Source organism: Salmo salar, chromosome ssa15 (assembly GCF_905237065.1).
Source record: "Salmo salar chromosome ssa15, Ssal_v3.1, whole genome shotgun sequence".
In the NCBI taxonomy this organism is placed as follows: domain Eukaryota; kingdom Metazoa; phylum Chordata; class Actinopteri; order Salmoniformes; family Salmonidae; genus Salmo; species Salmo salar.
In genome coordinates, this window is record NC_059456.1 from 91,380,045 (window position 1) to 91,405,652 (window position 25,608).

General features: G+C 42.1%; 1 protein-coding gene across 7 annotated transcripts; it reads left to right on the forward strand.

The window, feature by feature from the left end:
- The first annotated feature begins 9,661 nt into the window (after positions 1-9,661).
- Positions 9,662-25,267, forward strand: LOC106572634 (fibrous sheath CABYR-binding protein). Of its 7 annotated transcripts, XM_014146991.2 has the most exons (14): positions 9,662-9,910; positions 10,183-10,325; positions 10,607-10,688; positions 12,518-12,936; positions 14,574-14,753; positions 18,575-18,634; positions 19,391-19,417; positions 19,528-19,815; positions 19,938-20,015; positions 20,826-20,867; positions 21,903-21,944; positions 22,457-22,594; positions 23,264-23,470; positions 23,677-25,267. In XM_014146991.2, exons 2-14 carry the CDS (start codon positions 10,299-10,301, stop codon positions 23,728-23,730), a joined length of 1,644 nt encoding a protein of 547 aa, XP_014002466.1. In that variant the 5' UTR covers positions 9,662-9,910; positions 10,183-10,298; the 3' UTR covers positions 23,731-25,267. The 7 variants fall into 7 exon arrangements, with proteins under 7 accessions (XP_014002466.1, XP_014002468.1, XP_014002467.1 ...); XM_014146993.2 differs by lacking the exon at positions 21,903-21,944; XM_014146992.2 differs by lacking the exon at positions 20,826-20,867.
- The last annotated feature ends 341 nt before the right edge of the window (positions 25,268-25,608 follow it).

Sequence of the window (25,608 nt, forward strand, 5' to 3'; positions counted from 1 at the left end):
TCGCCACCTAGTGGATATTCTTCTTCTTTTATGGTATATTGGTGATCGCACAATTTAATGTGCATTCCGCCACCTACTGTGCGGGATGGAAACATGATTCCCAAAAAAGGAACAAGATACCAAAACAACTACCAAACTACCAAAAACTAAATAAAATAAACTAAATCAAACAACTTTTATCTAAAAAAAAATGTATACAACAGATCTCATTCCTACACAGACTCAAGGGGAACCTGGGTCTTCCGGCGCGAGTACCCCTTTCAAGTCTTCAGATGTAAAATCCTTAAGTCCCAAAAACCTTTCTGCCGCAGCCACAATAATGACCAGTTTCTTAAATGTCTTTGAGACTTGTGCCATATAGTTTATAACTGTGGCAATGAATGCCACAAAATCCACCTTTTTAACACACAGGATATCTTTTGCCTTGCAGCAAACATTTACTACAGGCTGTGGTGCGTCCACTACCATATCTTCATTAGCATCACTAGTTTTCTCAATTATTTTAATCACCTCCTCATAGGAGATTCGATTGACTGCTCTAACTTTTGCCACCTCAATCTCCTTCACCCTTACAGGGCACTCCAGGAACTCAGGATAATGATCCCGACAACAATTGCAATACCGTCGTCCTTCTACACACCGTTCTTCAATAAATCAAATCAAATCAAATTGTATTGGTCACATACACATGGTTAGCAGATGTTAATGCGAGTGCAGCGAAATGTGCTTCTAATTCTGACCATGCCGTAATATCTAACAAGTAATCTAACAATTTCACAACAACTACCTTATACACACAAGTGTAAAGGAATGAATAAGAATATGTACATATAAATATATGGATCAGCGATGGCCGAACGGCATAGGCAAGATGAAGTAGATGGTATAGAGTACAGTATATTCATATGAGATGAGTAATGTAGGGTATGTAAACATTATATAAAGTGGCATTGTTTAAAGTGACTAGTGATACATATATTACATCCAATTTTAAATTATTAAGTGGCTAGAGATTTGAGTCAGTATGTTGGCACCAGCCACTCAATGTTAGTGATGGCTGTTTAACAGGCTGATAGCCTTGAGATAGAAGCTGTTTTTCATTCTCTCAGTCCCAGATTTGATGCACCTGTATGGACCTCGACTTCTGGATGATAGCGGGGTGAACAGGCAGTGGTTCGGGTGGTTGTTGTCCTTGATGATCTTTTTGGCCTTCCTGTGACATTGGGTGGTGTAGGTGTCCTGGAGGGCAGGTATACTCTGTTCTCAATATACTCTGTCCGTCTGCACACACTTGAAACATGGCCAAATCCTTTACAATTCTTACACTGCAATGGTTTGGGGACGAAATCTCTTACAGCGTATCTTACATTACCAAGATCCACATGCGTAGGTATTTGCTCTTTATCAAAAAAAACCAGGACTGACAAACATTCTTCTTTTTCTCCATTCACCCAGCGGGTCAGATGCCGGGCACCAATCACACCAGGAATTCTCTTCCGGGATTCAACCTGAACATTTGTCGTCACCCCTGAAATGACTCCTTAGACTGGTGCTCTACTTCGAAGTTTGAAACACAACATTTCTGTTGTCAAGATTCTTTTGAGGCTCACTGCAATCTTCCTCTGTTCTTCAGAAATACAATGCATCAAAATAAGACCACTCTTGGTCACTCTGACAGACTCCACTTTTCCCAGCGCATACTTCACCCTTTTTGACACCTCAAAGGGGGCTCCCACATATGCATCCTTACTCAACAAACACATCCCAACAAGAAGTGATTCATTATCATTCCTACAAGTATCCTCCAGTCCAATTTTAGACAATTTCCTTTTTGTTCAATTTTTTTATAGGACTTTTGTCCATTCAGAACATTCATCTTCACCAACTGCTCGGCGTGCTGATTGATTCAAACTTCTTATCCACTTCCGCTATCTTTCCTCAATTGACACAGTCCCACCATTCTCATGTGCCCATCCACCTGGAGGATCTTGCATGAAATTAGTCATTAAGTCTTTTTTGCAGGCCAAATTGATCATCTAATTTCATGGCCTTGTTTTAAAACCACAAAATGTATTGATAACTGTATTGTCCTGCAAATGATTTCTGAAAGCCAATTGAACTATATCTTCCAAGGGAATTACAAAGACTTATGTGACTAAAGCTCAGATATGGAATGCTTTGCTTATAACAAAGAGTTGCAAAAAGTGGGTTTAAGCATTTCTAAATTTCCACTCATATGCCTACCAGAGTCAATGCATTCCAAAAGTACAATAACTCTACACGTGATTGGAGTAACCGGAACTTCTGCTCTGTAAATAATCAGAACAAACAGAACTGCTCCCAAGTTCAAATATTGGCAGAATGCATGAGTTGTCGAAAGGCAGCTACGGGCAACTTACTCAGATTTATTATAACAAAGATGAACATGGCAAATGTAATTTAGAAAGTTAATTTAAAATACATATATGGTAGGGTTTGTTTAGATAACAAATAGTACAAGATCAATGTTCTATACTATAAACATCCCATTGATGATAAATGCATAGTTCAACTGATGCTCCAGAGCTTTTGTATAATTTCAGCCAGTAGTTTTGAAAGTAGTGCTCACGAGCCAAAACCGGTCCTCAATTCATAAATATGTTACACATTTTTAAGTGCTTGGGATCCCGGACTGCATCTTTAAAGATTCCTTCTTTCATTTGAAATATCTTGGTTAGCTCTTACATTAAGTTTTTTAATAGGGGTTGCATGAGGTCTCCTGTGTGCTGTTCAAAGCATGCCTTGCCGGATGTCAAAAATCATCTTCACAGTGCGACCACAGGGGAATCCAGTATGCAAAGTGCACAAAATAAGAAAGCATCATGGACTAATACAGCATACTCTACATGGGGTAATGTGATTTTTTTCAGACCATAATTATTGTGTTAATTCACAAAGTTCATTCTTGCATGCTTTGGCTACAGTAGTGGGAGTGATTTGGCATGTCTCCAAGGAATTCAATGGAGGAAAGTCTGTCTATTGTTCATGCGACTCACTCACAGCTGAAAGAAAGTTGCTCACAGGCTATTATTTCCTTAAAAAATGTACTATCAGCATCTGAGGACAATATTAGTTAGTTTTGTTTGGTTTCAGGATCCTTCTCCTACTTAATTCACAGTCAGAAAATGATTGGTTACCGTAGTCATTAGTTAGTAATTTTGAACTATAGCCTACAGCCAGCCGTTTCTAGGCAGCTTGGCATCGATAATGAGTATAAGCTGTTCAACTTCAACTTGATTGGGCCACTAAAACACAAGCTAAACTGATACTGATATTAGTTTTGTCTTAAATGTTTAGTATTTCACTCAGTCTGGATCAGTTGCTTTTCCCTGGAGAAGCATCTCTGTTTTGATTGCCTGTTATCAACTTTCAGTTTGCTCTATGAAAGTCAAACAATTGCTTTATTGTGGCAGGTCCATGGATGATGATCCACATTGATTAGATTATAGAACCCTTTGTCTTGATTAACTCTTAGATGTTAAGTCCCTTTATGGGGGACTTTGTGCGGTTCCGGACCAGTTCTGACTGTCATTTTGATCTACAAAGTGCTCTGTGAACGTCATAGGGTCCTGTGCCTTATAGTGCCAGAAAGCCCCATTGGTCTGCTCTCTGCTACCACTCTCTCATAGAGATGACTTGAAGTGTCAGGTTTCAGACCCCATATTTGCATAGGGAGTGACGTGTCAAATTATCTGGCCTATCCAGACAAATATTTTATTTGCTCTTCCTCTGAGTGACATAGCCCAGTCTGGGAGACGGCTTATAAAAGGGGACAGTCTATCGATTCCAATAGCTGTAGTTTCATCTTGCTGTGATATTCAGCTGGATTTAGATCTCTCAACATGAATATATACTAAATCGTGTCATAGAATTGAAAGAAGACCACCTTCTCCTGGTCACTGATGGACAAAATCACTTTCTGCTTAAAGCTGATGTTATAACAAGTCTGCACAAATTTGAATAGCGCCTCTGCATTGCTCAGTGGACATTTAGGAGAAAACTCTCAGTCTTCAGTTATATGACATAGTGCCAATATTGTACGGTTACTTAGTAGGATCGTATTAAATTTACAGTTATAATAAAAGTGGAATCTTATAATAAGTTGCTTATAATTAGATTTTTACTATATTTAGAAAGCATTTATGTCATTTCAGGCTGTCACAACGTCCACAGAAGGTGCCGCCCCTCCCCGGTCGGGCGGCGCTTGGCGGTCGTCGTCGCCGGCCTACTAGCTGCCATCGATCCATGTTTCATGTGTTTGTTAGTTAAGTCTGTTTTGTGCGCATCTGTTTCTTGTTTGTAATTAGTGGGAGGGTATTTAGTTTGTCAGTTTCTTGTTTGGGGTTGTGCGGGATTGTTTCGTGTCTGCTGTTGTAAGTTGGGGAATTTATTTTTCTGTCCATTTTATGTCTTAGCGTTTAGGCGTTAGGGTTGCTGGGCTGCGTCCCGAATTATTTTAGAAGACTGTGTTAGTCTTCCTTTATTGGTATTTGCCCTGCCTTTTCGGCTTGATATTTTTGGACTGATTTTTCCCTTCATTAAATTACTACGTGTTTCACGTACCTGAGTCTCCAGCGCCTGACTTCACCCCTTCCTTCAGAACTATTCTATGACAGAATCCCGCACCACTAATGGAGTCAGCAGGAGCTGAGGCACCAGTCCCATCAGTGTCCTTCATCGCTTGGGGACTGCAATGGATCAAGTGTTGGCACGCCTGCAGAATTGGGAGAGACGTGCTCTTACACCTGCCCCAGCTACTGTCCACCACCCTGTTCCCCCCTCAGCACCAACGGAGTCCAGCCCGAGTGGGATTAAGCTTGCGCTACCGAGGGAGTTTGATGGGACGGCCGCGGGGTGTAAGGGGTTCCTACTCCAACTGGAGCTGTACCTGGCGACCGTTCTCCCCACTCCCTCGGGAGAGGAGAAGGTGAGTGCCCTCATCTCTTGTCTCACGGGTAGAGCCCTGGAATGGGCCAACGCCTTCTGGGAGGGCCCAGATTCAGCCAGGGACGACTACCCGGAGTTCACCCGCCGTTTCTGGGCTGTATTCGATCATCCACCGGAGGGCAAAGCGGCAGGTGAGCGACTGTTCCACCTGAGACAGGAGACGAGGAGCGCACAGGACTTCACGTTGGAGTGCCGGACCCTCACCGCTGGAGCGGGGTGGAACGAGAGGGCCCTTATTGACCATTTTCGTTGTAGCCTGAGGGAGGACGTTCGCCGGGAGCTGGCATGTCGGGACACTACACACACCCTGGACCAGCTTATCGATCTGTCCATCAGACTGGACAACCTGCTGGCTGCTCATGGGCGTTCTCCTCGGGCCCTTTTCGTTCCACCTCCCAGTCTTCCTGATCCCACGCCCATGGAGATAGGGGGGACTGCAGCTAGGAGGACCGGATGGGGGGGTCTCTCCTGTGCCCACTGTGGTCGCAGAGGGCACACTGCCGACCGGTCCTGGAGAGGCTCACCCGGGAGTTCACGGGCAGGCAGAGTACCACGTCGACACCCCAGGTGAGTCAGCACCATTCTCACCCAGAGCCCTCTGTTGGCCACATACATGTCTCAGTATCTTTTCCTAAGTTTTCCCCGCACTCCCAGTATAAGGCACTAGTCGATTCAGGCGCGGCTGGGAGTTTTGTGGACTGTGGGGTTGCCCATAAGTTAGGGTTCCCCCTTATCCAGTTGGACCAACCTTTCCCCGTGCATGCCCTAGACAGTCGACCACTTGGATCGGGCCTGGTTAGGGAGGTTACTGCGCCACTGGTTATGGTGATTCGGGGGGGTCATGAGGAGCGTATCAGCCTCTTCATTATTGACTCCCCAGCATTTCCGGTGGTACTGGGTATTCCCTGGCTTGCCACTCACAATCCCAAAATATCGTGGAAACAGAGGGCTCTTAAGGGGTGGTCGAGTGAGTGCTCGGGCAGGTGTATAGGGATTTCCATCGGCGCTACTACGGTAGAGAGTCCAGACCAAGTCTCTACCGTGCACATTCCCTCAGAGTATGCCGATTTGGCTATCGCCTTCAGTAAAATGAAAGCGACTCAATTACCACCTCATCGACGAAGAGATTGTGCGATAAACCTCCAGGTTAACGCGGCATATCCCAGGAGTCACGTGTATCCTCTGTCTCAGGAGGAGACAGTGGCTATGGAGACATACGTCACTGAGTTCTTGAGGCAGGGATACATTCGGCCATCCAAATCACCTGTCTCCTCGAGCTTCTTTTTTGTGAAGAAGAAGGATGGAGGTTTGCGTCCGTGCATTGATTATAGAGGTCTAAATGCCATCACGGTGGGTTTTAGTTACCCATTACCTCTCATCGCTACTGCGGTGGAGTAATTTCACGGGGCGCGCTTCTTCACAAAGTTGGATCTCAGGAGCGCATACAATTTGGTGCGTATCTGAGATGGGGACGAGTGGAAAACTGCATTTAGTACTACATCTGGCCATTATGAGTACCTCGTCATGCCATATGGGTTAAAGAATGCTCCAGCCGTCTTCCAATCCTTTGTGGATGAGATTCTCCGGGATCTGCTCGGTCAGGGTGTGGTGGTGTACATCGACGACATTCTGATTTATTCCGCCACACGTGCTGAGCATGTGTCCCTGGTGCGTAAAGTGCTTGGGCGACTGGTGGAGCATGACTTGTATGTCAAGGTTGAGAAGTGTGAGTTCTCCAAACGAGCCGTCTCATTTCTGGGGTCACATTCCATCACCACCCCGGATCTGGATTCCAGTTTACTATCTCGTACATCCCGGGTTCCCGGAACACCAAGGCTGACGCACTGTCTCGCCTCCATGACGCCGAGGAGCGGTCCATCGACCCTACTCCCACACTTCCAGCCTCCTGTCTGGTGGCACCGGTGGTCTGGGAGGTGGATGCGGACATCGAGCGGGCATTGCAGTCAGAAACCCCTCCCCCTCAATGTCCAGCAGGGCGGAAGGACGTCCCGCTTGGTGTTCGCGATCGCCTGATTCGGTGGGCACACACGCTACCCTCCTCGGGTCATCCTGGAGTTGAACGGACAGTGCGAGGTCTTAGAGTGGTGGCCCACTTTGGTGAAGGACGTGAGGCTCTATGTCTCCTCCTGTTCGGTGTGCGCCCAATGTAAGGCACCTAGACACCTGCCTAGGGGGAAATTACAGCCCCTCCCCGTTCCACAGCGGCCATGGTCCCACCTGTCGGTAGATTTCCTTACGGATCTCCCGCCTTCTCAGGGGAACACCACGATCCTGGCTGTTGTGGATCGTTTCTCTAAGTCCTGCCGTCTGATCCCTTTGCCCGGTCTTCCTACGGCCCTACAGACCGCTGAGGCCCTGTTTACGCATGTCTTCCGGCACTACGGGGTGCCCGAGGACATCATCTCTGATCGGGGTCCCCAGTTCACGTCCAGAGTGTGGAGTGTGTTTATGGAGAGGCTGGGGGTCTCGGTTAGTTTGACTTCGGGTTTTCACCCCGAGAGTAATGGGCAGGTAAAACGTATTAACCAGGATGTGGGCAGGTTCCTGCGGTCCTATTGCCAGGAGAGTGAGCAAAGTTTTTACCATGGGCGGAGATGGCGCAGAACTCTCTGCGTCATTCCTCCACTAACCTGTCACCCTTCCAGGTGGTATTAGGATACCAGCCGGTCCTGGTGCCTTGGCATCAGAGCCAGATAGATGCTCCTGCGGTGGAGGACTGGGTTCAGCGCTCGAAGGAGACCTGGAGTGCCGTCCAGGAGTGCCTTAAACGAGCTGTAGGACGGCACAAGGAGAGTGCTGACCGCCGCCGCAGTGAGGCCCCCGTGTACAAACCGGGGGACAGAGTCTGGCTCTCGACCCGGAACCTGTCCCTCCGCCTGTCCTGCCGGAAGCTGGGTCCGCGATTTGTGGGGCCATTCAAAGTCCTGAGGAGAATAAACGAGGTGTGTTATAGGTTACAACTTCCGTCATATTACCGTATTAACCCCTCGTTTCATGTGTCTCTCCTCAGGCCGGTGGTAGCTGGTCCGCTACAGGACGCTGAGGTGCGGGAGGTCCCTCAACCCCCCCCTGGACATTGGGGGGGCCCCGGCATACACAGTCAGGTCCATCTTGGACTCCCGACGTCGGGTAGGTGGCCTGCAGTACCTTGTGGACTGGGAGGGGTATGGTCCGGAGGAGAGGTGCTGGGTACCAGTGAGGGATATTCTGGACCCAGCCCTGTTGCAGAGATTTCACAGACTCCGCCCGGATCGCCCTGCTCCTCGTTCCCCGGGTCGTCGCCGTAGTCGGCGCGCTGCGGGAGCCAAGCGTCGGGGGGGATACTGTCACAACGTCCACAGAAGGTGGCGCCTCTCCCCGGTGTGGCGGCGCTCGGCGGTCGTCGTCGCCGGCCTACTAGCTGCCATCGATCCATGTTTCATGTGTTTGTTAGTTATGTCTGTTTTGTGCGCACCTGTTTCTTGTTTGTAATTAGTGGGAGGGTATTTAGTTTGTCAGTTTCTTGTTTGGGGTTGTGCGGGATTGTTTTGTGTCTGCTGTTGTAAGTTGGGGAATTTATTTTTCTGTCCATTTTATGTCTTAGCGTTTAGGCGTTAGGGTTGCTGGGCTGCGTCCCGAATTATTTTAGAAGACTGTGTTAGTCTTCCTTTATTGGTATTTGCCCTGCCTTTTCGGCTTGATATTTTTGGACTGATTTTTCCCTTCATTAAATTACTACGTGTTTCACGTACCTGAGTCTCCAGCGCCTGACTTCACCCCTTCCTTCAGAACTATTCTATGACACAGGCCTTATTACTCAACTTTTGTTGTAATAGGAAAAGCATCTTAAATGATTTTTCATATTTTCCTAAAATTTGTACTATGTACTTGACCTTGTGTCCTCAAAGGTGAGTACACCTCAGAAATGAATAACTTTTTTTTACCAGAAATGTGAGCTCCTGACCTTTCTTAAACTATGCATCATTGCCAGTTATTGTTTATGGCCATCTCATGAAAAATAAATACATTTCGGTATGTCTATTTAGGCAGAAATCTAAATCTTTCCGTTATTCAAAAGGTTAACAGTGATCCACTGTTAGGATCATTATATATAATATTATGTGATGTCATTGATCTAAATGAATCCAGCTTGCCGGCCAAATAAAAAGTTCTACATGATCATAGATTTATTTGGTGATATGCTGTCAATTACAGTTTAGTTCATTTTAAACTTTTGTTAATGATCATATTGGCCATTAAGGCCATTAAGTATTTTTTTCTTCTGTCATATTAAGTAATTTAATCCAGTAGTATAAATAAAATACTGTAAAATAAAGCTGTTTTTCAGCTGTATAACAACTTAATATCAAAGTATGTAGTCAGCATCATGTGTCAGATATTTGGATTACTAGTAACCCACTAAGCAAATAAGCAATGTTTCCAATGGTTCCACATATCCTACATTCACATCCTGTTTCAATCCCAACCACACCTTAGGCATCATGAGTTTACCTCTCGCTGCAATTTCTCATGGGCTCTTTGAGATATACAGTATTGTCATCAAAATCTGTCTGATAAAGCAAAGCTTGTCATGTTCTTATTTGAACTTTTTCAGAGAGAATTCAAGAGATTAGCATGAGTACATCAGAGATGCCCTGACAGTTGACAGAGTGTTTTTGCTGTGGTTGTGTGTTTGGTATTCAAATAGATCCCTTTTTGATGAGTAAGAGAGAGCCCCACCCCTTTAAGAACAGGGCTAAACTCCTATGTGCATATACTTAGTTGAGCAGGTTGCAAAGCAGCAAGTCGATCTCCAACTTGCTCCCACTAATAGCTGGAATACTACAGACAAATTGTAAACACACTACTTTCACAGCAGGGGTGTGCTATTGCTGCTTTTACTTGCCATAGGAGTTGGCACAAGGTAAGACATAGCCTCAAATACTTTTAGCTTTGAAATGCCATTGGTTTAGTATAGTCCATTCCTTCTCTATAGCTGTTTTTTAAAAAGTTGTATCTATTAGCTTTGCTTCAAATGATATTAATTTATATAAGATGAGTATCCTAGTTTATTGATATTTATAATCATCGCATTTGAATTCATCTAACTTTGTTGTTGTATTTGGAGACTATAGTATTGTGATACAAGAATGAAGTATCTCATTACAGCATTGATGTTACGAACATATGTTGCAGTCACACACACACACACAGACACACACACACACATATACACCCACGCACGCACGCACACCCACGCACGCACACACACAGACAAACAGTTTCTTCTGCAGGTTTGAACTGCGATCAAGATGGGCAATGAGCATTCCAAAAACAAGGTATGTTTCATAATAGCCTTATTTGACAGCATGCATGTTTTACTTTGAATGTTGGAATACAGGGGAAAGAAGGCTGGTTGTGGCATTTTACACCCAATGGAAGTGTTTGCTGTCTAATAATAGTAGTTTCAATTACAGGCAGTAATATATTAGAGATAAATTCGTGTGCACATGCATCTAATACTAATTGATGGTCCGTACAAAATGGAGTAACGATGAAAGTGATATGATGAAACAATGATGACAAGAGAAGCTCATGTCAACCATCTTTCTTCTCATAGGCTGAGCAGGCTCCAGAAAAGCCCCTGCATGGAGGTTTGAATGGCCATGCTGTAAGCATCTCATCCAATGGCCTGGAGAATGGTGTGTCTATGACTGATTTGATAGCCATTTATCCTGTTGTCATCTGATTGTTACCCCATGATCAATAAGGCCCAAACTGTGGGCCCAACTGATTGCAACACCTCTGTCTATGATGTCTATCATGGTAACCAAGTTATTTATGTACTACTCCAATGGGATGACATGGCACTGACACTATCCCTTGTAATCAACCTTGAATTGCTGGATTAGTCTGGATCAATTTCCAAGTCTCTCATAATTCTCTGTAAATACAGCCGTCTGTCAGTGCTATTGGGTGGTGTTCAATGTTAACTATAGGCGTAGCCTTCAACATAGAGGATGAACAGATGTTTGATCAGTCCTTGTGTATATTGCCTCACTGGATCAACAGTTTTGTACAAGGATTTGCAGGCCAAGTACATATGTATTTTCTTTAAGGGCGAAAGTATTGATATTGGTCATCTATTCACTAGCAAGTGAGCAGCTAAAGCCACTGTTTCCAGACTGTGTTTGTTTCACATGACTAGCCTGTGTGTCCCCAGTAGCACGTTAGTTTTACATACAGCACAAGGAAAGGTTTTGCTTGCATTTAGCTTAGGGTAATGAGCCTAGCACTGCATTGATTAGTCATAGAGGTAGTATTGTTAGGAAACTCCTTTGGTAAAGTTGCATACCATTTCCTACACCCTCCCATGTTCTACTGAATTACATGTTGGGAACTAAGATTACTAATATGTATCCTCTTAGATGTAAATTCCCCTGTTTTGGGGACCTTATTTTTCAATTTTTTTATTTCACCTTAATTTAAGGTTAAATAAGTCAGTTAAGAATTTGATTTACAATGATGGCCTAACCCGGCCGAAACATAACCCAGACGACGCTGGGTCAATTGTGCGCCGTCCTATGGGACTCCCAATCACAACCAGTGTGGTTCTGGTAACGGTTCCGATCGTCATTTTTCGCTTATAAATCGATCCGTGGACCCAGTAGATCGAAATGGCTTTCATTGAGCGATAGCCCTGGTTCCCACCGACACAGCTGGGATATGCCTCCTACCATTTCATTCGCACTTCCGACTGTCCATCAACTCTTGACTGAACCCTACATCAAAGCACATAAATGCCTGCAATCGTTACGTCGTAGCGCAGCAGGAGAGAGTGATTTATTCACGGTAGCACATTCAGAGAACGATTTATAGCCATTCATCAAAAATCATTTATAGATTTGACAAAAAAACACTTTCTATTTGTCATAGACAGACAAGATTAATGAAAGGCAAGTTCATGAGTGTTCAGGAAGCCAATCTAGAGCTCTGTGAGACATTCACAGTGATGGAGGAAGACGTTTTGATCAAGAGAGACCTATAGAAAATATGCACATTTTCTCTAACATTAAACATACAAATTAGTATTTTTCCAGTTACTTATAAGGAATTTGACATTTTATAGTTAGTCATTTTATAATTAGATTATGCTATATTTAGAAAGCATATAAGTAATTTCAAGTGTTATTCATACAGTTTTGTTGAGTAGAAAATCATATCAAATATTTCATATTTGTATTGTGTACTTGAGCAATTTATTAAAATACATACCAGAAAGCTGAGATGTTAACCTTTCTTTGAGCATGCAGCATTACTTGTTATTGTTCATGGCCCTCATGATAAATAATTACTTTTGTGGATTACATAGATTACATTTTCAATTATGTTTAGGTACATTTAACTGGCTAATTTCCATTACCGGACATAAAAGATAATAGTCAGGTATTACATGATGCCTGTGTACAAAGGATGAATCATATCAAATAACTTTCTTTGTCCCACCAACTAATTGACTTATATCTTGCAGTTACCAGTGAAGCAGCTGTGGAGCAGAACAGTATGCCTACCTCACTGCCTCCCTCTGAAGAGTCAGGTATAGTGGAGGCAGATGGCAGTGGTCTTGGGCCTGTGGTGGTGGAACAGAAGTCTGCCGTCAAGAAGGTTCCAGAAGTGGAACCAGAGACACAGAATGCTAAGACTCAAAACACAGCGGAACCGGAACTGGAACCAGCCACCCAAGAGAAGGAGGAGCCCAAGAACAGTACACAAGAAAAAGTGAACATCTTTGAAAATCTGTTCAAGAAGAAAGCTAAGCCTCAACCCACCCCCAACCCGGATCCAGCCCTGGAAAAGGAGGAGCCCATAAGGGAGAAGATTGTGGAGGAGATTGAAAGTTCTGCGGAAGATCAGAAAGTCCCTGTGGCTGTGACCGATGGGATCCAAGCTGTAAGTATCTAATCAGTGATCCCTTCAAATTGGGTTGGCATTAGTTCCATTTCAGTTTCACTCAGTGTACTGATAATTAATTAATGATCATCAGCTCCTTACTTGAGATTTTTACATATCAAAATCTAAATGATTTTGGTTATTCCAATGAAGTTAACTACGGATATAGCCACTGTAATGTGAGGTGTACTGTGAATTGGTAACATTGATTTACAGTAATATTGCATCTGTTGCGAGAAATATTCACAGGTCATTCTTCACTTTCCAATGTATAACAAAGCCTATTACAGATCTAACAAACATCCCTGTTGATTCTTATTATAAAGGAGACAAAGGAAGGCATAATTTCCTTGCAATCATCCATTGAACTGGATTGGAAAATATTGATGGCTGCACATTTGTTTCCAATGCAACTTCCATTACTGTCTGATTTTCTTGTGGCAGACGCCATTAAAATCACCACTGAAACCACTGTAGAGCAGCCAGAAACCACTGAAGCTCACGCAGAAACCACTGAAGAGCAACCTACAGACAAGAGTGTCAGCCCACCTGAAGAAGAGCCTATGGAGGATAGTGTCAGCCCACCTGAAAAGGAGACAACAGGACTGGCCATTGGTGAAGAAGTCACAGAGGATAAAACTTTAGAGGAGATGTTACGATCGTTGTTGGAAGGATTGGACCAAGGTGCAGTGTGGTAGGCGTACATCTTACTTTATTAAATGAACACCAAAAAAATAAAAAAAAATACAAACGAAATGTAACGTTTAGTAGGGCTAAACAGCACAGTACCAAAACAAGATCCCACAAACTACAGGTGGGAAAAAGCTGCCTAAGTATGATCCCCAATCAGAGACAATGATAGACAGCTGCCTCTGATTGGGAACCATACCCGGCCAACAAAGAAATAGAACATAGATTGCCCACCCTAGTCACACCCTGACCTAACCAAATAGAGAATTAAAAGGATCTCTAAGGTCAGGACATGACAGGAGAGCACTGCACCTGAAGAAGAGCTGGAAGACATTGCAAGTGTTAATGAAGATACAGCTGCTGTAGAGTCAGCAATGGCTGAAAAACTTGAATCTAGCCCCATAAGTACTGTATAGCCTAAAGTGAAGAGTGTCAGCCAACCGCAACAAGAGCCTGAAATGGCTGAAGAACTAGAAGAGATGAAAGAACTTCTTGAAGATGTAGCTTCTATAGAGTCAGAGGAACCTTAATCCAGCCCACCCAAAGAAGAAAGGTGCCACTATCCTTACTTGGTGTTGCAGAATGATATTACTCTAAGTCATATTACTGTAAGGAATATTCAAATAAAATTAAATAGCGTCAGATACGAATGGGGGATTTTCTTACAATATCAACATAACAGAAAACAAAACAAGATATTTGAGTTTGCTGACATTTCTCAGAGCAAAAGAGACAGAAGTCTCAAACATTGCTGAATATCAATGTGTGTGGGTGGAAACAAGCATTAATAAAAGGATGATTGTTGATGGTGCCCCGAGTAGGCAGAGGCATGGTTGGAATTGTGCTTCAGTCTCAATGCTGCGTCTAACAGGCTCATTGCTAGCGTATCAGCTTCACTGCTAAAACACTCACATTTCTGAGGGCTCATTCTTCGCGGTTGTCTATAGGAGCCACTTGCTGAGGTAAAGGAGGATACAGAGACTTCAAAGGAGCGTCCCAACCCTAGTCCAGAGGCAGAGGAGGTCAAAAGCCCCAAAATTGCAGAGGAAAGCAGTCACATTCAGGAAAACCAAGAGGGAGAGAGTCAAACAGAAGATAATCCAGTTATGAACTTCTTCAAAACACTAGTAAGTAAAACATTTCTTAGGATATTATTTGTATTGTTTAAAGAGTTGTTATAACAGTAAGGTACATAAGTGAATAGATATGCACATAATATTTGATCTATTTGCCTCATATTTGTTTTAAAATATGTTTAAAAGTGACACTAACTTATTTTGAGAAATAATTATTTCAAGCCTTTGTAAAAGTCCAACTGTGAAACCACTACAAACACTATTGAAGAACCATCATTTATTTGGTATGGAAAAGAAAGGTTGCCATTCTGTCATAATTCCAAATATGCCTCTGAATAGCAAAACTTTTAGCCTAATGATTGATTATGGTATGGTAATCCTAATCTTCTGTTGTGAAGTAGGGACCACAGAACATTAAATGAGAAAACAGTGTTCCATCAGTGATGTCATTGTATTTTAAGACTATGTAGTGCTGTCAGTGATCATTGTGTGTGAAAACATGTGTAGAGGCAGCATGAGGGCGTCTCTGAGCAAGAGTGAACACGTCTTGAAGGAATGATTACACAGGCAGCTATTGTCATTTCTCTTCATCATGCCTTCTTTTGGAATCATGCCTCCATAAAGAGTTAACATAGCCCCAGTTAATCAAATCCTTTGAACATGCGGGAATGTGGTGGTCTTTTGTTCAGCCTATAGTGTGAGCTCACAAGGGAGGCCTGTGCCATTGGAAGTTGAGATGCATGAAAATATAGCGAGGGAAGGCCTACGCCATCCCCAGAGCACAATGGCCATCCCAGTGAGAGAACATGTACTGTATGTGCTTTGCCAGGGACCTCTTTTTGTACCATCAGTTAGACAACCGTAGATGTCAGTGGCTACAGTGCCTTCTGAAAGTATTCATAACCCTTGTCTGATTCCACATTTTGTTGTTACAGCCTGAATTCAAAATGGATTAAATAGATGTTTGTGTTTCTTCTCACCCATCTACACACAATAGTCTATATTGACAAAGTGAAAACATGTTTTAAGAAATGTTTGCAAATGTATTGCAAATGAAATACAGAAATATCTTATTTACATAAGTATTCGCACCCCTGGGTCAATACATGCATGTTAGAATCACCTTTGGTAGTGATTAAAGCTGTTAGTCTTCTGGGTAAGTCTCTAAGAGCTTTGCACACCTGGATTGTACAATATTTGCCCATTATTCTTTGCAAAATTCTTCAAGCTCTGTCAAATTGGTTGTTAATCATTGCTAGACAACCATTTTCAAGTCTTGACATAGATTTTCAATCAGATTTAAGTCAAAACTGTCCACTCAGGAACATTCACTTTCTTCTTGCTAAGCAACTCCAGTGTAGATTTGGCCTTGTGTTTTAGGTTATTGTCCTGCTGAAAGGAGAATTCATCTCCCTGTGTCTGGTGGAAAGCTGACTGAACCAGGTTTCGTCTAGGATTTTGCCTGTGCTTACCTCCATTCCATTTTTTATCTTGATAAACTCCCCAGTCCTTAACGATTACACACACACCCATAAGATGATGCATCCACCACTATGCTTGAAACTATGGAGTTGTCACGTCCTGATCAGTAAAGGGGTTATTTGTTATTATAGTTTGGTCAGAACGTGGCAGGGGGTATTTGTTTGATATGGTTTTGAGTGTGTGTTTATGTAGAGGGTCGTTTTATTTATGTTTCTGGGGTTTTTGGTTTAGTTCTATGTTGTACAGTTCTATGTCTGTTTCTAGGGTGTTTATTTCTATGTTTAGTATTTGGGATTGGGGCCTTCAATTGGAGGCAGCTGGTTATCGTTGCCTCTGATTGAAGGTCCTATAATTAGGAGTTTGTTTGTTTTGGGGATTGTGGGAGATTGTTCTTTGTACTGCTGTGTGAGCAGACAAGGCTGTGTGTGTGTGTGTGTGTGTGTGTGTGTGTGTGTGTGTGTGTGTGTGTGTGTGTGTGTGTGTGTGTGTGTGTGTGTGTGTGTGTGTGTGTGTGTGTGTGTGTGTGTGTGTGTGTGTGTGTGTGTGTGTGTGTGTGTGTGTGTGTGTGTGTGTGTGTGTGTGTGTGTGTGTGTGTGTGTGTGTGTGTGTCAGTCAGTCATTGGTTTCGTGTTGTTTTTTTTTGTGTTAAATAAAATGCGCATTCACATACCTGCTGTGCCTTGGTCCATCCATTACGACGACCGTGACAGGAGTGTGGTACTCAGTAATGTGTTGTATTGGATTTGCCCTAAACATAACACTTTGTATTCAGGACAAAAAGTAAATTTCTTTGCCACATTTTTTGCATTATTACTTTAGTGCCTTGTAGAAAACAGGATGCGTGTTTCGGAATATTTTTCTTCTGTACAGGCTTCCTTCTTTTCACTCTGTCAATTAGGTTAGTATTGTGGAGTAACTACAATGTTGTTGTTCCATCCTCAGTTTTTTCCTATCACAGCCATTAAACTCTGTAACTGTTTTAAAGTCACCATTGGCCTCATGGTGAAATCCCTGAACGGTTTCCTTCTTCTCTAGTAACCGAGTTAGGAAAGACGCCTGTATCTTTGTTGTGACTGGGTGTATGGACACACCATCCGAAGTGTAATTAATAACTTCACCATGCTCAAAGGGATATTCAATGTCTGTTTTTTACCCATCTACCAATAGGTGCCCTTCTTTGCGAGGCATTGGAAAATCTCCCTGGTCTTTGATGTTGAATCTGTGTTTGAAATTCACTGCTCAACTGAGGGACCTTACAGATAATTGTATCTGTGGGGTACAGAGATGAGGTAGTCATTCAAAAATCATGTTAAACACTAGTATTGCACACAGAGTGAGTCCATGCAACTTATGTGACTTGTGAAGTACGTTTTTACTCCTTAAATTATTTAGGCTTGCCATAACAAAGGGGTTGACTACTTATTAACTCAAGACATTTCATCTTTTCATTTTTAATTAATCAAAATGTGTACAAACATAATTCCACATTGACATTATGGGGTATTGTGTGTAAGCCAGTGACAAAGAAATCTCAATGTAATCCATTTTAAATTCAGGCTCTAACACAACAAAATGTGGAAAAATACCAGGGGTGTGAATACCGTCTGAAGGCACTGTATATGACTAACTGAAAGACATCTGTCCTATGAAAATAGTAATTTCACCGTTCCCTGTGACTGTAACTCTCTTAAAATACTTTGATATTGCTGCTATCTACTGTAGGTATTACATTTCATTTGAAATATTTTTATGAAACATCACGATACACTTTAATGCTAGATTTGTTTTATAGGAAACAAAAAGTAGCTAACAATTTTGCCTGCCATCCAAGATTGTACACAGACACTCAATTAACACTGAGTATACAAAACATTAAGAACTTCTCTTTCCATGACACAGACTGACCAGATGAATCCAGGTGAGAGCTATGATCCCTTATTGATGTCACTTGTTAAATCCACTTCAATTAGTGTAGATGAAGGGAAGGAGACAGATTAAATAAGGATTTCTAAGCCTTTAGACAATTGAGACATGGATTGGGTATGTGTGCTGTACAGAGGGTGAATGGGCAAGACAAAATATTTAAGGGCCTTTGAACTCGATATGGTAGGAGGTACCAGGAGCACTGGTTTGTGTCAAAAACTGCAACGCTGCTGGGTTTTTCAAGCTCAACAGTTTCCTGAGTGTATCAAGAATGGTCCACCACCCAAAGGACATCCAGCCAACTTGACACAACTGTAGGAGAGGTGGTATTTGGTATTTTATTAGGATTCCCATTAGCTGTTGCAAAAGCAGCAGCTACTCTGAGGGGAGGGGGTGGGGTTCAACTCAATATTAGGAAGCTGTTCCTAATGTTTGGTATACTCAGTATATGTCTGTGTGTTACCTAGGTGACTCCCATAAAAAAAAACAAGCAAGAAACAGCCACCCCTGATGTTGCAAAAGACCAGGTAAGCATGTATTTTTATTTGAAACATACATTATGCAAAAACACTCAATCCAATTCAATACAGATACAGTTATGCACAGAGTTTATTTAGTATACTGTATAGTCTACAGGTAATGCTATGCAATTATGTGCCTTTGTAAAAGTCATCTAAAATAATAATGAAAGCTTTTCATGACGCAGCCTTACTGTACCTTTACCGTACTGCTTACACCAACAAAGGTGAAAAAGTAACAAGTGAAAGACATCTCACTCTTACCACTCTTACCATCATCTTCATCCCATTGGTAACATAAGGCCTCATTCAACATTGCCGCTGTTAGCATTTACACTTGAATTCTATTCTGTTTCAGTAGCAACATATTAACCTACATTGAGAGACTTTTGGATGACTGTGATTGTGACTGTTATTGAATTCCTCAGGGAAAAAAACATGAATTCAATCATTCAAAATAATTACATTTAATCCCAATTAAGTTAAACAAGTCAATGATTCTTGAATCTAAAACAAGTAGTTAGTAGTGTCAGTAGTCGTAATTGGCATCCATCTTCTGCTGAAGACCAAACGCAGCTGAGAAGACCTGTGCAGGTCAAGGGGCACCGTTCTCAGCTGTGAAGCCTGTTGCAAAAGATGCCACTGCAAGGCCTCTAAGCAAGCTATTGAGACAGAAGATATATGATCTCTTCACGGAACCAGAATGGTGATTGTTCAACTTTTTACCAGCACTAACTATTGTTTGTTGTTACCAAACATTCACAGAAAGAGGCCCAACCAACAACAACTACTGTGAGTACTAACTAAATAAATAAACATAAATAAATAATGATTTGTGAGCTATTAACTAGATGTCGGTGATCAACTATTCCTATTTTCCATTGTGTGTCTCCCTCGAATAGGCTGCACAACTAGTGGATGCAACAGCCAAAGGAGGAATGTTAATCCCACCAGCTGCAGCCCCAGCCCCAGCCCCGGCCCCAGCCCCGGCCGCAGCCCCGGCCGCAGCCCCTGCCCCACCCGCAGCCGCAGCCCCAGCCCCAGCCCCACCTAAGATGGAGGTTAAAGCAGAACTAGCTGCCCAACCTGTGACCAACGCACCAAAAGAAGAACCAAAGGGTGCTGCCAAAGAAGCAGAGGCCGCCAAGCCGAAATCTGACCGCCCGTTCAGCAGACTTTTCAGCAGAAAGGTAAGCCAACTCCTGTAGTACAAGGCACTTAGAAGCATTCTTTGGCAGCAGATAATATTTTGTAAAAATTAACATAAAACATAAATGTGTGTCAGATTGTAACAGTTTGATGTGAATTTGAGGCACTGATAGGCCTCAAGTCTAAAATCAAGGTTAAGTCAACAAGTGGAGCCAGAGCCCCTGCCAAGCCTGCTGCAGCGGTATGATAATACAACATTCAGCCAATTTGAAGCTAACAGAGTTAAGCTCACTGTCCTTCATTTAATTTAATTGTATTAAAATCATTGCATCTTGTGGGTACAAGATCTACTAGCTACATCATACAGACTGCTGCCCTTTCTCTTGAGCAGAGCATCAATACAGATACCAAACATAACAGTCTCTCAGAGCAATCCCTCAGAGCATTCCTGTAAATGTAAATCTATCCTGAAACTTCCAGTGACATATTATGGAGTTTTATTGCTTATGTTTTTCTCAATGTGGAATCAACACACTTTAGATAGTGCTGGACTGATGGCATGACTTGTGGAGAATGGGCTGAGGTCTGCATCTATTCATTCATCATCTGTGAACATAAAAAGCATAACAGCATCCCAAACAACATCAGAAATCCAACAAAATCTAATTCAGTCATTTTAACCCAAAGAAGCAGCAGACCAAGTATTCATTTCATACAGAAACTGAATTACATTTTCATTCTGACTGTGTTTTCATACAGAAATTAAATTGTATTTTCATTCTGACTGTATGTGTTCATATAGAAAGTGAATTACATTTTCATTCTGACTGTATGTGTTCATACTGAATTAGATTTTCATTCTGACTGTATGTGTTCATACAGAAACTGAATTAGATTTTCATTCTGACTGTATATGTGCGACTTTGTGTCTTTATTTGTGTGGTGAACTGTGCTTCTACACACCTATCCGTGCCTTGCCATGCAGCCCATACAGTAGAAGGTGTAGTTATATGGCACATGTTCAGATTAACATCGTTCTGCTCTCCTGTAGACTGTGGAACCAGTGGAGCCACAGCCGGTTGTGGAAGTACAGGTAAAAGGAGAGAACTCTTGGCATATTCCATCCTCACGTGCCATCTGTCTCTTTCTGTTGGGTTGCATGGTGAAAATGGGTGTTTAAGCTATCAGTTCCAGAGGAGGCTGGTGGGAGGAGCTATAAGAGGACAGGCTCATTGTAATGCCTGGAATGGAATCAATGGAATGGAGTCCAACACGTTGTCTCCATGCGTTTGTGTTTGGTACCATTCCAGTGACTCCATTCCATCCATTACAATGAGCACATCCTCCTATGGCTACTTTCACCAGCTTGAATTTGAGGCACTGATAGGCCTCAAGTCTAAAATCAAGGTTAAGTCAACAAGTGGAGCCAGAGCCCCTGCCAAGCCTGCTGCAGCGGTATGATAATACAACATTCAGCCAATTTGAAGCTAACAGAGTTAAGCTCACTGTGACATCCTTCATTTCATTTAACTGTATTCAAATCATTGCATCTTGTGGGTACAAGATCTACTAGCTACATCATACAGACTGCTGCCCTTTCTCTTGAGCAGAGCATCAATACAGATACCAAACATAACAGTCTCTCAGAGCAATCCCTCAGAGCATTCCTGTAAATGTAAATCTATCCTGATACTTCCAGTGACATATTGTGACATTTCATGGAGTTTTTTTGCTTATGTTTTTCTCAATGTGGAATCAACACACTTTAGATAGTGCTGCATTTAGCTGGACTGATGGCATGACTTGTGGAGAATGGGCTGAGGTCTGAATCTATTCATTCATCATCTGTGAACATAAATAGCATAACAGCATCCCAAACAACATCAGAAATTCAACAAAATCTAATTCAGTCATTTTATCCCATTTTCATTCTGACTGTATGTGTTCATACAGAAACTGAATTAGATTTTCATTCTGACTGTATGCGTGCATGTGCGACTTTGTGTCTTTATTTGTGTGGTGAACTGTGCTTCTACACACCTATCCGTGCCTTGCCATGCAGACCATACAGTAGAAGGTGTAGTTATATGGCACATGTTCAGATTAACATCGTTCTGCTCTCCTGTAGACAGTGGAACCAGTGGAGCCACAGCCGGTTGTGGAAGTACAGGTAAAAGGAGAGAACTCTTGGAATACTCCACCCTCACGTGCCATTTTTGTCTCTTTCTGTTGGGTTGCATGGTGAAAATGGGTGTTTACGCTATCAGTTACAGAGGAGGTTGGTGGGAGGAACTATAGGAGGACTGGCTCATTGTAATGCCTGGAATGGAATCAATGGAATGGAGTCCAACACGTTGTCTCCATGTGACTCCATTCCATCCATTACAATGAGCACATCCTCCTATAGCTCCTCTCACCAGCTTCCTCTGATCAGTTACAAGTTGTTTCATTCATCTCAGCAATAAAGTGGCCCTTAGGGGCAAACTACATAATATCTATTTTACAGTACCAGTTTTGGTACCTGAGTAGAGATTTTTATCACCCTCTTATCTCTATCTGTTTTAGTGGGTTATTTTCTGGTTCTTCCAGGTGGCGGACTCTTGTTTCTCATGGGCTCTTACACCTTCCTTAATCCTGACAATGGTTTATAATTAAGTTCTCTCTTTTGCTGTTTCGGTAAAGAATGTAGACTTCTCAAAGACGGCCACTCTGGAGGCCTCTGCCACTCTAGAACCACCACCACCTGCACCAGAGGACGAGAAGACACCTGCTGCCTCCAAAGCCTCTCCTTTCACTTCCTTTTCTCTTTTCAAGACCATGGTAAGGCAGACATTTTACTCACATCTCACTTTGGTTCTCAACGGGAACTACTCATGAAATGTAATTTTGGAAATAGAAGAAAATGTGATAAACAATAACAGAATGGTGTGATAATTTGAGGATCTGCTAAACCAAATGGCCTCAAAAGCCCAGACAGCTTCAACAAGTGGAGTCCGACTCCTCAAGAAACCTTTCAAAGGGGTAAATGACAATACTTGCCAGCCAGTGGGAAATTAACAAGAGTGATCTCACTGAGTTCAGCTTATGCTATGCTGGTACTACCATGTTGAAGTATCCTGCACAAATAATTAAATATCCTCCATAAATAATGAACATTATTTGGTACAGCAATTGATATGTTGCATACACATGATAGCGAAAACAGCTGGTAGTGATACTTTCTAATTTCTCATCATTTTATGATATTTACCAGCCAGAGCAATGTTCCCACTTATGTCGTCATTCCATTATACAGCCACTATTTAATTGCATCAGTTGTGCTCTTGTATTGTGCTAGTCAGTGTGTTAATGTGTGTGCTCAGCTTTTTTAACTGGCGAGAGCAAGGAGGCAACATCATAATGGATGCCCAATGGTTTTAAGAGGAACATTAAATTGTGCAAATTATACTTTGAAATTGATCTCTTGATTATTTGTCATAATTCAATCAGGCAGCTGTGCCGAAAAAGGAAGTCCCTGCCCCAGCTGCAGAAGCGGTAGCTGGCCCAAGTGTAGCCAAGGATGAACCAAAGGCCCCAGAGGACCCTGCTGTGGACAGCAAGCCCGTGTCAGGGCCCTCCGAGGTTATGGAGAATTCCCCCGTCCTCCCTAAGAGACTGGAGAAGAGGAACTCCATCCACTTGTTCTTCAAAAACCTGGTAGGCAGAATTTGCAATCCCTCTCAGTCAAATTTGCAACCACTAGATGGCCTCGGCAACTCCTATGACTGTGAACTATACTTCACTATGAAATGTCATTGAAAGATATTGCTTTCGGCAAAGTAATGTGAGGGAAGCAAATGTAGGTTCTTACATGGAGTTGGAGCTATATTGATAAGTGAAATGACCCTTTCCTTTCCTTGCAGGGCAAACGCCAGTCAGATGCAGGAGTACAAACAGAACCAGAGAAGACCAAATAAAACGGAAACACCCTTTCAAACTTCACATGCCATATCTGGAAATGAACTTTTCATTTGTTAGATACATTATGTTTCTGATCACACTATTGAAGGGATGATGGTAAGAGCAAGTGGTTTGAGGGAGAGGGGTGGACTGTGGACTGGTCTGTTCTAGTCTAATCTAATCTGTGTGGATGATTTCAGAGAATTGTTCTTTGTGGAGGAGGTAAAATATATTTTCTGGTTTAAAGGCTTGATAGGTAGAGAAAAGTGGTTTTGTTACATGTACTGAGAGCAAAATCCATTTCTATACAGTATTTACCCTTCTTTTAACATGTCACTTATTCCACGGAGGGCTGAGTGTCTGCGGGTTTTTGCTCCTCCCTTGATTGATTAATTAAGGTCACTAATTAGTAAAGAACTCCCCTCACCTGGTTGTCTAAGTCTAAAAACAAAACACCCACAGACACTAAGCCCTTCATGGAATGTGTTTGACACCACTGCTTTAACATATTAATATGTGTAAGGATCTAATGCAAATATTACGTTTAGCATATTTTTTTCCCCTCTTCATATACACATTTTACTAGTCTGAAAAGAACTTGTGGAGTGCATACAATGGTTTCAGATACGTTCATAGGACGTCTTGGAGAAGAGATGCATAAAGCTTAGCTTGAGATAGAAATTGAATATACTCAAAATTTAATGGAGGAGTTGGCGAAATGGTTGATATTCCTGCCAAGATGTTTTTATTTAGGCTAGACACATGCAATTTACAATGTAAGCTTTAAACTTTGCAGGAACTGTACACGGATGCAAATATATGCCAAACACTAAATTACAATTTATGATTATAATCATACACAGGGGGCGCTCCCAATCATTACTTTTTTGGGGAACTACACAGATCTGGTTGTCTATATAGCTAACTGCACAGTCATGCATCATATTTGATTAATGTTTCACTGAAGTATAAAGGTTTGTTCTAATTTGGGTGCACTGCTTTACGTGTGTGCCTGTTTGAATGCAGATGTTATAATCTTGGGGATCTTGTCTGTTAATTTCTGCATCTATAATTTGATAAACTGCATCTGGAAGTAGAATGTTTATTGTGACAGCAAATTCCAAATCATGAAAACCTGCAATGGGGTATTGGGGGGGGGGGGGAGTTCTACTGAGCTAACATATGGAATTTTTTTAAGATCATACCATGGATCCTTTAGCTATTTAATTTTTCATTTAGGTAAAATATTGAATTTGGCTTTTAATGCTATAGCCTATAGAAATGCAATGAATAACACATTCATAAATGGCAAAACGGAGAGTACAAAAAGAAATAATATATAACGTTTTTGAAGTGTCTGTCCTACATCTAGGAGATGTAATAATGTTCAGGATTTACACATATTTAACCCATTTTTTGGGGGTGTCACAAAACTACTTCTATATATTTTTTATTATGTTAATTAAATTGACGCACGGGTGCGTTGATGGACTTTAGGGGGTATTTAAAGCTATTTTCCTGTAACTGTTTAAAGAGAATAAATGTGTACAATTATTTGTTTTCTTGTTTTCTATCTCACAATTTAGGCCAAAAGTTATCAGTATAGGGAAATATGAAAACATATTTAGAGTGAAATTAAATGTCCCTGTAATATAGTGATTTAATGTTATCAAACAGTACTATCAAGTGCTGCAATAACTGAAAAAGACATGACCCAACAAGTTTATCAACACATCTTGTATTCCCAAAGTAGGGAGCCAAGCTGTTTTCAGCTATGTTAGAAGTATGGAGCCAAGCTGTCTCAGCGATGTTAGAAGACCACACCTCGTTAAATACAAACACTAAACAGCGCCCTTTCTAATTACCCAAGCAACTTGGCTTTGATTGTTATGCCA